The sequence below is a fragment of the Triturus cristatus genome, chromosome 7 (genome assembly GCF_964204655.1).
Source record: "Triturus cristatus chromosome 7, aTriCri1.1, whole genome shotgun sequence".
Lineage (NCBI taxonomy): Eukaryota > Metazoa > Chordata > Amphibia > Caudata > Salamandridae > Triturus > Triturus cristatus.
Genome location: NC_140590.1, coordinates 724,313,056 through 724,331,139, shown reverse-complemented (window position 1 = coordinate 724,331,139; position 18,084 = coordinate 724,313,056). Strand labels below are relative to the sequence as shown.

The window sequence follows — 18,084 nt, the reverse complement described above, 5'->3', positions numbered from 1 at the left end:
TCTATCATGTGTGCAACGTCCAGAATATAATTAGTGTATCCAATGCTCAACTACTTATGTATCTAGACCAGTGTTCAGATTAGATGAATTTTGTTATTTGTAACTTTACGAAAAATCGGTATTATCAAATGTATATGTTTAGAATAAGCAGCTTTTTGGTTCACTAATTTGTATTTATCACTTGGTAGGTCCCATGGAACTTATATTTGAATAATTTCTCGCCCTGAAGAAGGTGTTGCCCCGGGGAAAGGGGGTGTTACACCGAAACGCGCGTCGGCGTATTGAACTGGACTGTTCATCACACAGATTTATTAAGACCTTACAATACCACAAGAACACATTTTCTTGTTATTCCATCCTGTTTACCATATGTCATTCTTTATTGTATCCATCTGTGTATGCCTTACACTTAAGAAGACTCGCCTACCACTTTTGGGCTTGTATTTTGTTCATCTTTTAGCTTTTAGGGTGTATGTGTCATTTGTTACATTGTATGAATGTTTCCTAGTATGAATGAGTATGTGTGAATAATTTTATATCACAGATTGTCCATGGGTACCAATGTATTGTAGGACTAATAGGTCCTTGGTTTTGTTGAAGTGTTGGTGTAATGTATAAATTCTACGTATTCATTAAGTAAGTCTTTTTCAATTAAGGTCAAAATTAAAACATGGATTAATACCCTATTTCAATGTGTTTTGTAATCTCTACACGGTCTAGATAGAGTGGTTTTTTCTGTCTTAAAAAATGACTTAGATGCATTTATAAAATAACTATAGGTACAGCAGATATTTTTGTATTTACTTGTATTTAATTGTATTTATTTGTATTTATTTGTATTTACTTGACAGGGGGCACCCCTGTCTGGTGCCCCTCCCCAGTGGAAATATCTTTGAGGTACGATTATTTACCTTGACTTGGCCTCGTAGGTCCGTATATAGCTGCCTAACCCATCCAATAAATTTCAGGCTGACACCTAATCGCTGAAACACCTCAAAGAGGTGTGACCACATGCCTTTTTGGTGTCTAGGAAAAGTATTGCGGCGTCCTCTGCATTTACATGTTTCCGACCCAGTACCTTCTGAAGTCGGCGAATATTTAAGGCCGTGTTGCGGCCAGCCATAAAGCCGGACTGATCGGCGTGCACCAACGAAGTGATGATGGGGGCGAGTCGGGAGGCCAGTAGTTTTGCAAGGATTTTGCCCTCTACATTTATTAAAGAGATCAGTCGGTAGGACCCGCAGGTATCGGCAGGCCTTCCAAGTTTGTACATAACTATGATTGAGGCCAATCTTACATCCTCCTGTAGGAACCCCTTCTCATTGCCTTAAATATACTTTTCTTGCAGAAATGGTGCTACCTAAGATGCAGCCAGCTTAATGAAACTGATGGGGACACCATTGGGTCCCATTGCCTTCCCTGATTGTATACTAATTGCGAGCAAATTTCTTTATTGGTGATGTCTCCCTCCAGCGGCTCTTTGTCGCCGGGGGACAGGGTAGGCAGAGGTATATCTGCCTGCAGTTGACACGAGTCCTCCGCTGTAGTGGTCACTTGCGAGGTATAGATCTGCTTAAAATGATCAGCAAACATCTCTGCAATCTCTTGTGGGTCTGAGAGAATATGTGCATCATTAATGCAGATTTGGGGGACCAAACGTTTGGCCTGTTCCCTTTTCTCAAGCCAGGCCGGCAGCCTGCTTGCCCTGTCCCCCAACTCATATATTTTATGATGGGTGGCCATATGTTTGGCCCTGGCCCTTTCTTCTTGTATTCCAGTTGTTTGATATGCAAGTTGTGTTTAGTGACCGCGTGTGGGGTCTGTGTATACTCTGTTTCGCCATTGCGAAGCTCCACCTCAAGCTGATCTATTTTGTCTCTCTGGTTCCTCCTGACATGTCCCACTTTGAGCACCAGTGCCTGTCCTCTCACTACTGTCTTGAAGGCCTCCCATAGTATTTGCATGGAGTTTACTGAGGCCTCGTTTTATTTAAAATAGTTATCAGATTGTTGTATGACGTTCTCTCTTATATCTGGGATTTTAAGGAGCCAGGGATTCAAAGTTATTGTGGTTCTATGTCGACATTGATTAAAAGTGAATACAACCCAGTCTGGAGAATGATCTGAAATGCTTTGTGGGAGACAACGCGGTTACCTAAACTGGCGTATGCCTCCTGAGTGGGTTAAAAGGTAATCTATTTGAGAGAGGCCATTGTGGGCATTCGAGAAGTATGTGAAGCTATGTGTGCGTGGATTAAAATGTCTCCAGATGTCCATCATACCCATGGCGTTGAGGAATTCAGATAATGGTGAAGTGATCCTATTCAAGTGTCGGGCTAGCAGGCGATCCATAGTATCATCTATTGTCATGTTAACATCGCCCCGAGGATGAGCGACACAATTGGCAAATCGAGAATGATCCTCCCTAGGTCCGCCAGGACTGATCTGCTGAGAGGAGGCATGGCATAGACCAACATGGTATTTATCTCTCTCCCCTCCCAGCTGGCCTCCAGAACCGCAAATTTTTCCTGGGGGTCCGCCCATGTTTGATGTACACACAGTGCCAGGTTTTTATGAATTCGAATGCCCGTGCCTCTAGAAGTGTCAGGTGAAACATTTGAAGAATTCTTTCTATCATCCTCAAACCAATTGTGTGTTTGAGCCAATGAACCATGTGTTGGGTGAGTGCATAAAGTCGGAACTAAGGAAGAAGTGTGATGTATTGAGGGCTATCAGGACCATGCTATGGTTCTGCCACAGCACACCACTCTTGTCAAATGGAGTTTCATTTTTTTGTGTTTTTGAGAGGTAGGAAACGGGTCTCAAAATTGTATCTGACTTGTATGAAAAGGTGGTTTACTGTCCGAGAGGGAGACTATTTTGCTGATGCCAACATAAGAAATGGAAGGAAAGGTGCAAGGCGGTCAGGTTTTATGTGGGGCAAATGTAGAAAACTGGCCATGTCTGCTATGGCAAACCATCATTAGGCGACTCTGTAGTTTTTGATAAAGTGTGTGGTAATGCTGTTGGAGTCAGAGGACGTCATTGGTGGAACACAGAGAGAGCAGTTAAGATAGATGAAACACTGGGTGACCAAGCCAATATATATGTGCCTTCAAGTATGGCTGTGATGTCTGTTTCGTCCCACTCATTATCGAAGCCTTCCTATTCACTTCAGATAAGTTTGTGTATTCTTTTCTCAATTCTAACTCTTTCCATTTTGCTTTTAGTTCATGTTCTCTTTTTTTAAGGGGAAATACCAGTGTGATGTCTTGAAGAAGCGTCTTGTTGTGGGGTTTAGGATGTGTTAGATGCAGTCCCTTCTGCATGGGTTCTGTGTTCTGAGCAGAATGTTGGGTTGGGTGGAATGTACGGGCAGTGTCCTCCTGTGCCTCCGATTCTTCAGTAAATTCTCTTCATATTCTCACACTCCAGTGTGATTCCTTTTGGGTGTAGACTGTAAATCACTACTCATTTCCTATCGAATGATGCCAAAGAAAATTGTTTGGTTACAAGGACAAGTTTTTATGTTTATTTTTTCCACTGGACAAGTAGACCCAACTCCTGCAGGACAACCCTCTTGGAATCCAGTTTAAAATAATGTTAATGTTATGCCAATGTTAACTATATTTATAGAGCAAACATTCGCCCATGGTTTCTTGGAGCTGACTGATAGAAAGCTGTGAGTGGTGCAGTATAAGAGGGGTAATCAATGGCAAACTAAAACCCAAAGGCTTGTCTAAACAGTCATCTGATTGGGAGTGAAGGCAATATGATAAGGTGTTTGATGCTGCCTGAGCTAGCATAGAAAACCTTTACGCTTCCCATATTTAGCTGTAAGAAATCTTGGAACTACTGCTTGATTTGCTGATGATGATCAGTGTCCAGGAAGGAAGGAAGGTATCTAAAAACCTGGTTGGATACTATCTGAAGGTCCAGGATATGTAGTATCAAACAACAGGCTTTAAATTGAAACATTGTTTGACTGGAAGCAAATGGAGATGTTTTAGATGTTTTAGTACAGATGTAGTATGGGTTCTCCATGGGGCTTTAAAGATCAGTCTGGCTGCCGCATTTTAAACCATCTGCAGTCTTGTAAGGTGTCATTCAGTTAGGCCAAGCTAGATTATTTTCTAGCCTTGGACCAATGACTGTCATCATAATCATTTTCAATGCCTTAGATGAGAAATATAGAAGCAGTTTCCTAGTGGTCCTTAAAATACATATACACTTTGAAATCACTGCATTGATGTGTTGTCAACAAGAGCTGGTGTTCAACTAGGACTCCAAGACTTTTTGCTTCTAGTTTAGGTTAAGGGGGAGGTTCTATTTCCATGGGCCAGTATTGGTAGGTCCATGAAGCCAGACTTGTAATCATCACTACTATATCAATTTTATCTGCTTTTAGTATTAGGTGGTAGTTTCTCATCCAATCACAGATAAAACACAAGATGTTATGAAATGTTTACTGTTAAAAGGAAAAGACATCTAGACAGAGCAGAATCTGGAAATTGTCTGCATTGTTATCAAGCTAACAGTCACTATTTATCCGCTCTTTTATTTGAGGTCGAAAATAGATATTAAAGAAGTGTGGTATCATGCATTCAACTGTAATTGCTTCTGCCCAAAACTGGGAAACTGCATTTCCTGTGATCTGTTCACTAAATAAGATGTCAACCATTTAGCTGAAGTACCCATATTAGTCGTAGCTTGGACATGTTGTAAGATTTTATGCTCTACAGTGTCACAGGCTTCGGAAAATTTGGGTAGTGTCAAGGCTGAGGTAGAACCCTCATCAAGATCCGTGTTAAGGTCATCAACGGTAAATAATCTCACATTTTGGTGTTGTCTGACTTTCAGCTTTTTGAGCATCCAAAAATGTGAAATTTTGTAGATGAGTGATATTCTCTTGTGATACATGTGCCTCCAATAGTTTAGCAAAGTACAGCAGCAAAGAAATTGGGTTATAACTCTTCAGTATTTCTGGGTTGTCACCAGATTAAGTTAGTAGTGGGATCACTATGGCTTTTCTAAAATTCTCAGGCACCTCACCCACAATGAGAGAGGCATTTTAGATTTCTAGTGTTGGCTCCTTCATAATTGGAGCAATCCATTGCGTTACCTTGGGAGTAAATGGGTTTGAGAACCCGATTTAACTTCTGTTATGAATTTCTGTGAGATGCTTCATAGCCAGGGATTTGAAAAGCAACAACCGGGTCTGATGTTGTCTTTCCTCTGAGTCATATGTAGAATTGGAATCTGTGCTATGGTATACTTTTTTTTTTTTATCAATAAAATAGACATTGAGTTTGTCGCATTGTTCTTGTGAAGATTTAAAAGGTTGATCAACTACCCATAGCTTTAAGGTCAAGCATGATTTTTGGGTCTCGCCTGACCCAGCGTTTGGGCGTGTTTTAGCGCGTCATCGCGATCACTTTCGCTTTCACAGCGATTGCGATCGCGATGACTTTCGTGGCCAATGCTTGTTAGAAACTGTGAGTCATTGTGGAATATGTTTTGTGCTGTTTTTTTGTTGTTGCGAGCAATGTTATTTAGAGTAGCTTAAATAAAATGAGATGTTATAAGAAAGCACAACTCGGGGACCTCCCAAAGAGATGCGATTAAAAACAGATGTTGCTTAGAATTGAATGCTGATTCTCATTTTTGTTTTTAAATTCACGATTACGTTCACCGTCAGCAATCTTGTTCTTCTCTACTTGTTTTAGTTGTGCGTCGGAGGTGATGAACAGCTTCCCGAGACCCTCCCTTTTAAATGTACCCAAAAGTAGAGTGGTAGGGCAGTATTTTACTGTTAAACTTTAGTTTGGAAACGCGCAGCTTCAAAAATAGTGACCAGGCTTGTTTACTATGGTACTTATTTTAAAGGGGGAGGGGGAGGGGGAGCACTTAAAGATGGTGTGACTGAAAGGTCTCAAGCTGCTGGAAAAATAAACTTCAGTGGCAGCGGCCTATATGAGGACAGGTATTAGGTCATTCGACAAAGCTGTTGGAAGCTCAGTTCGCGAAATATTTGTGTTTTACTAAAACGGTGACCTCCGCTGTGACTGGCGACACAGAGCTTCTGACAAAGTATGGAATGTTTGAACTAAGCTCTGTCACTGGTGATCACTTGGGGCTATATTCAAGTCCATCTTTTTTCACCCACCATGCCACTGTCGACCGAATCCCGCTAATCTCTTTTTTAGTGTTTTTTAGGTCTCGCCTGAGCCAGCGCATGCGTTGCTCTGGCGAGACTTTTAGTTACTGGGCTTCAAAAAGCCGACCACAGCTTTTTGCGAGGCATAGAACGTGTGGTTATGCGCACAAGCGCGCGCGCCTTGCTCCGCCTCTCCGTCTTGCTCGCGCTTCAACACTTCTCCCCCACCACAGAGCGCGTCTCGCGGCTGCGCGTCTTTTTATTGCTTATTTTCTCCTGACTGTGTCATTGGCAGTTGTTCCGCTTCGGTGCCGTCTCTGCTCCCAGTTGCTGCTAATGCTTGTTTTGTAAACTTTCAGCCCCTGGCAACTGCGCGCGCCGCTCCTCGCTATCGCATTACTTACTTTTCTTCCTCTCCATTTCTCTCCTTTGTTCGCTGTCATGCATGCTTCTTGTATTTCCCTTTTCCGATGCTTCATTTTCGTGTTTTATTTATTTTTTCCTCCCTTTTCAACTTTCAGCCTCTGGCAACTGCATACTGGTGATATTATCTTTGGAGGTCCCAGCAGTTGCGTCTTCACACACCTAACATTCCATTTATCTTTTTAATTGACAGATGTAAGTGGCTAACGCCATCATTTTCTAGGTACGCACATGCCCACGTGCCTACAGAATGATGCTGCTGGCAGCAGCAGTCAAATCATCACATCTTGTTTTTCGCTGAGGATGTGTAGCCACCCATCCTACTTTTTGTCAGTGATGCACAGCATCTGCAAATTGTATTGGCAAGGCAAATGCTTTCAAAAGATGAGTCTTATTGGCTTTGCCAAAGCTCAGACTACAGTTCCTATAATCCAAGTAAAAACCTAGACTAAATGCTCTCAAATGTGCTTGGAAACTTGAGAACTGGTTGTCACCTTATGTAGGGGTGGGGTTGTTTGTCATTGGGCTGCCAATGCTGGCTGTCTTTTATTGGTCCGGTAGAATGTTTCCATCAATCATCTCATTGAAGAAACTCCAGGGTTCCCCCGGGTCATGCGTGGATAGCTCGACCGGTCTATTTTACTTTCTTTGCATTTTGGAACTTTAGTTATGCCTATATCGATATAAATCAGGACATTTCTGGTGTAATTGCCTCTTCCGTGAGTCAGTTTGGAGCGTGGCCGAATAAAGGCACAAAAGAAAAAAAAACTAGTAAAATTATATGGCAATAGAGAGCTTTTTTTTGCAGCCAAGTACTGAAAACTTAAGCAGTCACCGCTGAGTCGGGAAAACTACAGAACATTCTTCGCTGTTTTTTGTATTTTATGAACGTCACACAGCTGTGCAACCAGGAATAACATAAACAAGCATTGGCATAGCCAATAGGTCTCGCTTTTGGGACCTTATAAGTATTTAGTTATGCAGCACAATAACCTTGGTGCAACAACATCAACTGTTGCATGGCTAAACACCTGTAAGATCTCAAAAGCGAGACCTATAGGCAATGCCAATGCTTTTTAAACATTTCTTTTTGAGCATGTGATTCACAAATCTTGTTTGAATAGTACATTATTTTGCAACGCATGATCTGTTTTCTATATTTTTATGTCCTGTCCGTATATATTTACTTTAGTCATCGCTCTTCGTCCACCATTGATGCTCTAGGCTTCTTATTTGTTACTTAGTCTTCATTAACTCGCTAGAGAACCAAGGACTGGTGACAATCTTTTAACTGCACAAGCTCTTACTACTTGTGCATTAATATTTGCTGCTTCTAACCAGTTATTGAATTCTTGTTCTGCTTTATCAGAACTTCCACTTAAGTGTAGTTTATTTTCACTTAGGGTATTTATAAAATTATCTTTATTGACCGTATGCCATTTCTGGTTAAGTCTTGATTTAATAACAGGATTCAGACTTTAGGTCAGGTAGAATAAGGAATGGGTCTGACCATGCATACGATTCAATTGCGATATTACCTAAAACGCATTCAAGGGTCCATAACATATCAAGTGCATGACATTTACCATGCTTGGATTTATCGATAGGTTGAGTTAACTTTAAGGAGTTTGCTAGATCCATGACCTTCCTGTCTTTAGGACTAGTATTATTTTCCTGCTCCAGATTAAATGGCAGCAGGGCCATATCAGTAATAGGTTAATTTGGTAGGTTGGTTATGCCAAGTGGTTATTTGTTCGCAGCAACTCCCTCTAATGCTTTATTTTTTGATCTGTTCTCATTTAGTATATGTGAGAAGTTGGCCTGGTATATGATGTTCACTAGTTAAAGTGACCACCTTGTACCATGCCAAGCAACCCTTATGGTGTGGTTGTAAGTCAACCTTTTTGGACCAGCTGCCCTAGTGGTAGCGTTGGCTAAGCAGTCTTTCAGGCTAAACTCGTTTTGGCATGTTAAGCAAGCTGTTTTACCATATGTAACCCCCCTTTATACCAATGAAAGGACACCACACAGATATATATTCAAAATATATATGTATTTATTACTCAAAGTATCCCCTAGACTCTTTATGAGCACAGGAGCACAAATCGTTAAACAAGAAAGTATCACCATATACAGAAGTTGCACTTTATATGGATAGGCCCTGGTGGCCGCTCAAACCATATACTAAAATAGTGGTATAAGTACCACGAACCGGAAAGGGAGAAGGCCTAGGACCTCTAGAATCGCTGGGCCTACAAGGAGCTAACTTTAGTTAGTGACCAGGAGGTCCACGGGTCACGTGTGCAGTGAGGAAAGTTACACGCCGGCGCCCATAGGTTTTCAATGGGTGCGTAAATGTTCAAAAGTTACTGCTAGAAGGGTCTTCTGGTTGGACTACGAACTTAAGACTTCAAACCTAGACACTAGAGATGTTACTCTACACTTGTGCACCGGAGTGCCAGCTTTACCTCACCCACAGGAAGCGGGTGCATAGGTCTCGAAGTGCGTCGGGTTTCGTCTATCTGTTCAATGGAGCCTGATGACAAAGATGCTGCAGGCGGTCGGTCCAGAAGAGATGCGGTGGATCCAAGGGTGGATCGGAGTTGTAGAAGACCTGAAAGCAGAGGGGACAGTGTTCAGTCACTAGCCAGTGACCAGCGTGGCACCAGGTAGGTACCAGGCGATGTCTGGTGCAAACAGGTGAAGAGGTGTAGCTTGTCTCTGCAGCCACGTGGTCCCTGAAGGTCGACGAGGTCCAAGAATCGGTTCACGAGCTGTCCCACGCAGGCTCTCGCTGTCGGCGGTGTCGGCGACTCAAAAAGAAGCAAACAAGCCTTGGCAAAAGCAGGAGTCGCAGGAATCGAAGAAAGCTGTTAGCTCTGACCAGCAAGGTCAGAGGGGCTGCTCCTTTGGAGGGAAGCAGGGGCCAGTCTGGAGCAACCAGACCAGCATCGTAGTTTTAAAAAAGGTTCGCCAAGATGGACACAAGCCAACGGGCCAGGGACCGGGCAGGCGCGTCGAGTCGCAAAATGCAGAGGGGCCCCACGCAGATCGTGGATATGCTGGAGGGCTCACCTTTGGTGCAGATGCTGCTCGGATGTTGGGCTTCTCAGGACCCAAAGCACAACTCGGAGGGAGCCTCTGTTGTCGCGCTTGCAGCTTGTCGAGTGTCTTCCAAGATGGCTGGCTCCACGTGTCTCGGTGCCTCCACGGGTTCCTTCTTTGCAGGGACTGTGGATCGAGCTGTGAGAGGTCCGGAGGTCCAGTTCTTGTCGGTCTCTGGGCTCGGGCTCCGGCAGGAGGCGGCGGCAAAGCAGACGTCGATTTGCTGGATGGTGCTTGCGTTAGCAAGATGGTCACTCCCTGACCATAGGGGAGATTTCCATCAGCCTTCTGTGCAGCAGAACATCGAAGTTCCCGTCTTCTTCTTAGTTTCAAGTTGATTCCAGGATGTCTGAAGTCTTAGGACACAGCTCCTACCTTTAAGCGGATTCTAGGGGCCGGACTACCTGCTAGGTCCCTCCCTAAGGGTGGGACCAGGAAGGGGGGTGGTTACACCCCCAATCCTTTGTCCAGCTCGCCCCAGGTCCGGTACAAAAAATGGGGTAACCCAAAAAAGTCAAGGACCTGGGTGCAATGTAGTACGAAAAACAATGGTCCTGGACCATAAATCAAGGTAGGCAGTAGTTCCTAACTTAGTGATATCATTCACATATTCTGAGCTACATGTAATCTATTTTGGTAGCTCTTAGTATCTAATACAATATTGCTCATAGGGTCAACCATGCAACAAACCAATATCAACAGTTAATAAAGCATTTTATTCTTTTAGAATTTTTTAAATTTCCATTAACAATTGTGTCAAGGTTGCTCCAAGGGGAACGTGCAAATAGTAAGGGTGCTTAAGGAAAGAAGGAATTATTTCAGAGGTTGTGACGTAAGAAAACTTAAACAAGTTAAGCAATGGACTGGTTGTCATTCACCATCCAAGTGCATAGACCTGGTCACGTATATCAGTTTATGTGATAGATAAATCAGGCAATTAGACATTCATTAGAAGCCAATTCTAATCAGGCACGTGGGTAGGTAAAGGTATCCCAGGTTCATATATATGGGGCGTCGACGTTTCGATCCGTCTTAGTGGCCTAATGTGGAAGTTTGAACCTTGGCCGTGCGGATCTTCATCAGGACTGGGGACAACCTGGAAGAGTTGGGCCTGGTAGATTGCCCGCTGCGATGCATGAAGCGAGTTCCTTTTATGGAAATTCAGTGGTGTACATCATATGGCTGGCCTCCGTTAGTGGGGTGCCACACAGTAGTACTGGTGGGGGCTCAATCGAGTGGTGCCACCCACTTGCGTTCCGAGTCTTTTTGCCACATTTGGAGTCAATCCAAGGCTTTGGCCGCTAAAATCCGGCATCCATCCGTAACGCGTTGTGTTTATGTTCACATCGAAGTTCCCGTCTTCTTCTTAGTTTCAAGTTGATTCCAGGATGTCTGAAGTCTTAGGACACAGCTCCTACCTTTAAGCGGATTCTAGGGGCCGGACTACCTGCTAGGTCCCTCCCTAAGGGTGGGACCAGGAAGGGGGGTGGTTACACCCCCAATCCTTTGTCAAGCTCGCCCCAGGTCCGGGGCTGGTGTGCCCCAGGACCGGTTTGAACTGGCATATGCACCGAGGTTCCTTGTGAGCCTCAGGCATGTCTGATTCTATTCAAGCCCTACCTGACCAATACACAAAATCCTGTCTGGGGTGGTGCTCGCACCCCCCCTTGCAGGAAACCCTTTGTCCACGTCTCCCAAGCTGGAAGGACTCCCAGCAGCAGGAGGGCAGACTTGTGTCTGTGGTGGCAGCGTCCATTTTGTGGAGCTGAGGCTATGTCTGATTTTTACCCGGGTTTCGGTTCTGTACATGTCGTGTCCCTCTAGAAGGGTGGAGTGCTAACCTCGTCGCCAGAATTGGCGAGGGGTTAGTATTCCAATTCGTATGACACCTTACTCGACATGTTTTGATAAAGCCAAACCAAAGATAGCATTTAACCGCGAGGTTCATAATGCACTTAAGAGTATATGGTATGACGATATCTGGAAACGGTAGAAGGAAGTTGTTCCGACCACTGCAGACAGGCTCAGCTCATGCCAGAGCACCATCTCACATGAAACCAAGCACTCTGCCTTCAGGATTGTTAAGGCCTGCCATAGGAGTGACTTATAGGTTAACATGTGTCATATTTAAGGTTAGGTATAGGTATACTACACCTAAGTAAGAGGTGGTTACACCAACTTACCCCAGCTGAGTGATCAGCCAGTTGTGTCAAGTTTGTTAGGCCAGGCCAGGGGTGGCACAATACATGCTTCAGCCCCTGGTAGGCCTCAGATACACCAATGCCCTGGGTACCTAGTGTACACTGGTACAGGGGCTGACAGGGTGATCTAGTTCCAATGGGTTATGCACCTAGGGTACATGGAGTCCATTTTAAAGAGAGAGCAGACAGGCTGAGACCCTGAATGGCACGATCTCAGGCCTACTAAGTCGAAAAACCAGCTAGACACTAGGCAAAAAGTTGGGGGTAACCATAGTCAGATATCCACCTTCCTACAGTATAAAAAAATCCCTCCGGGATAGCAGATAGTAACAACTGGATAGAATCCTCCCTGAACCAGGTTTCAGAGAGAAGCATATCAAGTTGGTTAGGAAGAAAGAGATAAAACATTTCTATGTAATGTTTTACTAAGAATCTGGTGTTGAGAAACGCCACCTTGATAGAACCTTGGCATTTCCGGGTGTGAAGATTTGTTTTAAGGCAGTTAGCCTCTACTGGTTGGTAACTGAGAATACCATTTTTTACCAATGTATTTAAGAGGCCAGGTGAAATCTTATGACTTAACTAGTCCAAAACTTGAAGTTGTGCGTTGGAGTAAATAGGCATAGTAGCTTGTTCCTGGTCCCGTCTGGCCACAGACAGGCTAAATGTACCTACAACAATCCTAATAACAGTGGATGATATCATAATTGAGTAAAAATTGACTAAAATTGTGATTTTTACAGGAAAACAAAAGTGCAGAGTGCAAGATGCAGCAAAGAACAAATCAACAATTAATTTGGCAATTCAAGCATTCAAGTTAATAAAGACAGTGCTACGATCAGTCTTGTAATGCACTACAAATCACTCACATATGAGGAGGCTGCAGAGTCGGCATGCTTATGTATCCCCCCAGCACATCCAGAGTGCTAACCGTTCAAGATGGCGCCTGACTTCCTGTTTTCTTCTAACATTTCAGAGTGAATAATATTGAGTTTTCCCCAAAAATATACCACTTAATGCAGATATGTCAACTTACATGATGCACAATATTGGCTCCCTTCTACGGTCACCCGGTGAGGCGCCAATATCACACGATGGCAGAGAAAATACGCTGTAAACCACTGTAAGTGGTTTTCTGCTCTTGTTCGGAGGCTTTGAATTGCCGACGTCCATTAATGGGTGTCAAAACACCCCTGAACATAAGCAGCAGCCTCAGCAAGCATATGTTTTTTGCAGTTTTTATTTTTTAAGGGGGGATTTGGTGACTGGGCGGACCACAAGTGCCTCTTAGGTGCTTCTCAGCACAAGGCCCCGCCCCCTCCAAGGCCCTGCCCCTTCTCACACAGTGGGATTTTTGATTTAGTTGGCAGCTCTGCTAATGGAATATACTAAGCTTTTTAAAAGCCCACCAGAGGACCTCTTAATCTGCACTAGAGGTTTAAAATACTTAAAGCAATGTCAACGCCATTCATTGGTGATATCATAATTGAATAAAAAGTTGCTAAAATCGTTCTGTATACATGAAAGCTAAAGTGCAAGATGCAGCAAAGAAAAAATCAACCATAAAATTGGCAATTAAAGCATTCGAAAAAAAAAAAAAAAAAGACTGCTCTGTATTCATCTCATAATGCATCACAAATCGGTCATATAACCACAAAATTGACCTGGCGTGATTTGTATCCATATGTATAAACTGAACAAACTTGTATGTATGATTTATTGGCTTAAAGCCTTTACTATGAGAAGGAAGTTAATAAGGAAATGTAGTGATCTGTGAGTTCAGCATGCATACCCGACAGTGGTTTCAGGATACAATATATGTACACGTTAGAAAAAATTTAACGTTTTGAGGGTACTTATAATGCTTCCGAAATGCGGTCTGATCATACACACATACATGCAGAAGCCTGAAAGCAAGAGTGTGGATTTTTTTTTCTCTCAAATTAAATTTGCTTTGTAATAAAAAATGTTTTGCTAAAGTGTTGTGCACCCTTAAAAACCATTTCTCAGAGGCATTATTTAGTTAACAATTAAGAAAAGGGAATTGGTGTAAAACCATTATGGTCGACATTAAAGACAGCACGTCATTCTAACAATAGAAGTGCCAGTTCCTGCTTATTTCCAGCCCCTTTATGTAGATCAGGTGAAACAGTCAGTCTTGCTAGAATCAAAATCTTGTTCATAATATGAGGACAGATATAAAGAGAAACTATTATCAGAGCTCTGATATGATAAGAAGCATCAGAATGCAGCCCTAATTTGTTACTTCACTGCATGGCACCTAAATCAAGAAGTTGATATATATATTTTTTTGTTGCAGAAATGTACATTTGGGAAGCATCGCATGCCTTAGACAAGTATATATTTTATACATTATTAACACCCCTGACTTGAAGGATTGTCTACCAAGTGTAGAGTAACTGGTGATCAGGTTGTAACAACCATTCACATAGGAATTCAGTGCCTCACATTACTGCAGAGCTTTATTATTCATCAACTAGGTATTGAAGTGTCAATAAGTGTACAACTGGTTCCTTAAAATTGAAATCTGTTTCAGTTGCAGTGGATACTAAACCAATCTTAGTTTCTGAAGTGGAAACATTAGACGAGGAGAGGATGCGGGCACAAGGAGAACGGAGAGATGAGGTTTCCACTACTTCAAAGGCAGAAGAAGAGAAGGCATCTCCTGACAGAAGGCCAAAAGGAATGTTTCCAGAAGAGAGTGACACATCCCTGCCTATGCCATTAGTGGCTGACAATCCAAGCCTTGAACACCAGAGGAAAAAGGTACGCCTGAATCTGAACATGTGTATTTGGCTTTTAATTGCAATATTCCAGTTGGGTTTGAACCTTTCTCTTGATTGTGTGCCAGTAGGTGCTGGACTGATCTTGAAGTTCAAATTGACAATCTGGAAATGGTATCAAGACAACTGTGACTGCATGGGCATAATGGCCCATCAGAAGCATGTCATATGTTTAATGCTGAGCTGTCAAAGCAATTGACTTTTATATATTTCTAGATCCAATAAGTGAAGCCTCCGTCTAGGTGAATGTTCTACAAAATGAGTGATTCATGAAAATATAACAGCTGCTTAGCTAATTAAGTTATCTTGATAAAGTACACATTTTATGCACTTTTAGGTCTCGCCTACGCAGCGCGCATGTGCTGCATAGGAGGATCTTTAGCTGTTGTTCTGCTCTTTTTCAAAGCACATACTCGTGCTTGTGGCAGCATACACCTTGCGGAGCGCGCAGGGGTGCGCCACAAGCACGAGTATGTGCTTCCAAAAAGAGCAGACTGCGCGCGCACCACTCCTGGGCTCACCTCCTGCTCCCCTCTCTCACGCGCATTCCTTGTTATATCATAAGTGTTTACACGACGCTTCTAATAAAGTATTTACCTTCCAGGACTTCCTCCATGTGAGGATAATTCGCTATCTGCATGAGCATTTCGATACATCAGGGGACCAATTTGCCACATCCGGCATCTTGATGGATGTTTCTTCTGATTTTAGATTTTTTGTTTTGCAGTTTTATATAGCACGTACTCGGCCTAAAAGTATTGGAGCGCTTTTCGTGTGCACAAGTTACGTTACACAATGACACATTAATGTTTTTTGTTGGAGCCGATGCCGAGACACGAACCAGGCTCTTTAATGTCAACAGCTCTGGTCATTACGCCAGCTAAGCCCCACAAATGCCTCTCTCCCGAGTCCGGGGCTTTATCTAGCAGGGCTAAAGACCACCCTGGGAGGGCAGTCGGTGGAGCTCACATCCTTCAGCAGAGATGATTTATCAGAAGACCGTGATAATTGGCAGTAAGACACTGACTGGGCGACAAACTGCCTGCCACTCAGCTTCTCTACCACTGAGCCCCCTTTGAACTCCCAGTTTTACATATTGAAAGTCCCATTAGCATGGGATCACAAGACCTTAGCAGGCAATGTACCCCCGCTGGGGGTACACAACACTGCGTTTTGAGCTTCTTAATCAAGGCTATTACATCTTCTCTGCCCCAGACTTTCTAACTACGGCCACACAGCTCTAAGGTGGAAAGGTAGGTGGGGCTACAAAGTAGAGTAAACATTTACTATGACCCTACATACTACCTACGCTTTATATTTTGCTAAATTAAGTGGAAGAGCAAGTGGAAGCCTGCATTTTAGTGTCGGCGATATATTTCTGCTGGAATACGTTCTTTCGAGATCGCTTCAATAGTTGTTTGTACCTTGATTCTTTATAGAAGACATGATTCAAATACCCTAGCCGTAGCAAAATTACAGACACATCTACATTGAGAGAAGGAGGTTGTTGTGAGACTTATTTTCTGTTTCAAAATGAAAACATTAACTGGAAAGATTGATAGCTGGCGGCGAAGCTTCTTGGTTGCAGGTTTGAAAAACAAGCATTTGCAATGCAACAGGTCTCGCATTTACGCGAGTTTGAGCTATTGGCATTGTAAATGACAATGCCTTTTATTTATGTTTTGGTTTTTGAAACATAAACAAAACGCATTGTCATTTACAATTCCAATAGCTTAAACTCGCATAAATGCGAGACCTTTTGCATTGCAAATGCTTGTTAACCTTGTAGTTGAATTGCTACACAGTTGATTTTGTTTTTATAAAGTGTTAAAACCTTTGTTCATGCTTTGTTGTTTTTAACAGCTGGCTACTCCTAAAACTCTTTTGAGTTTACACAGCAGAGTAGCGAACATGTTCAAAGAAACTTAAAATATAGTTAATCTCAAATTCTTTTGTCCACCATTCATACAAGCTGGAAAAAGGAGAGCACATAAATGTAGAAAATAAATTCCATCTAAATTCTCCTATTTTTCTTTTTTGTGTGGCCAATCAGTTTTTCAGCCACCTTCCTAGTAGAGTCTTAGCATTTTTGCAGTCATGCATGCAGTTGAGGTCCTTATTTGCAGATCTGTTAAAATTCATTGCCTACATACTTTGGCAATCCTACATATGTGAGGCATTTTCCTGGGTTCTGTGGCAGTCATCGGTTACTGGAGTACTGAACAATGCTGTGCCATAAACCTGGGGGCCCAGGGCATCGGGCCCTATCACACTCTTATTAAGTAAGTTATTGCTATTGTACACAACTCTTTGATGAAAATTAGGGCTTATGAGAGGGCGCGCGGACAAGATGGCTGCAAACCTGTAAGGCTCCCGCTGCTTAGAGCCGTTATCCTGCACATCTCCTGCCTGAGGCACGCACCGGAGCTGCTGCTGCCGCCTGCTCTCAGCTGAGGGACTCCGGCGGCCATGGGAGGGAAAAACGGGAAGCGGAGTCGACTCTCCGCCGAAGATTCCGGCTCCCACGGCTGTCCCGGCACGACGCATGAAGCGTGCTGAAGGTGGCGACGGTCCAGAGGTGGAGAAGTAATTACCTAGAGGTGAAGCGCCGCGAATTGCAGATCCCATATTCGCTGTTGTTCCCCTCACACCTTCGGGTGGTTACGAAGGGGAGGACACACTTTTTTGATGCCCCGTCTGTGTCTGGGACTGGCTGGAAGAAACGGGACAACACAGTGGCCCGAAGCCCTCGGACTCGGGCACTGGAGGACGACGAGAGCGGCGGCCGAGACGACGGCGGCAGAGGGAAAGGCGTGGAGGGGCAGGACTGAGCCTTCCTGCAGCACCTAGCCCAGAGAAGATGCGTCTGGAACGCCAGGGAGCCCTTGAGGCGGTGGCGACACTGGGTTCTGTGAGCAGTCAGGGGGATGTGGCAGTCCGCGAACATAGTGATACTGAGACTGACAGATCTTCCTCTCCAGCTGCCATGCTCTCAGAGGACCAAATGTTGCCAGTGGTGACACCTCAAACTGCTGACATTATTGTGTGAACACTGGCTCGCTGGGACAAGGATATGTACTGGCGATGGGAGGAGGTGAAGTGAGTATCGCCGAACACCTAAGGGAGCCGGGGTTGTGGACCATGCTGCCTTCTTCTTTGATGTAGTGCGGCCCCTTGTGCTAGTGCATACGGACTAGATGGGGCTGCGCTGATGGCCTGGGGGTTGCGGGACAGCAGGGATTTCCCCGCCCATGGAGTAGAAGGTGAGGGATGCACATGATTCAGCCAATAGAGGGTGGGCGGCGGCAGTGGGCGCACTCGCACTCCTGGTGTGTGTTTGACACAGCTAGCAACTCAGAAGACACGCAAGGCGCAGACGGGGGTAACATTGGGCT

At 43.9% G+C, this 18,084-nt stretch overlaps 1 protein-coding gene across 2 annotated transcripts in view; it reads left to right on the top strand.

The window, feature by feature from the left end:
* Window positions 1-18,084, top strand: part of RNF213 (ring finger protein 213) — a 2,329,248-nt gene that overhangs the window by 112,044 nt on the left and 2,199,120 nt on the right. For both annotated transcript variants that reach the window (XM_085617427.1, XM_085617426.1), the window contains exon 2: window positions 14,443-14,672. In XM_085617427.1, coding sequence (XP_085473553.1) covers window positions 14,443-14,672 — 230 coding nt within the window. The remainder of the gene's footprint in view (window positions 1-14,442; window positions 14,673-18,084) is intronic.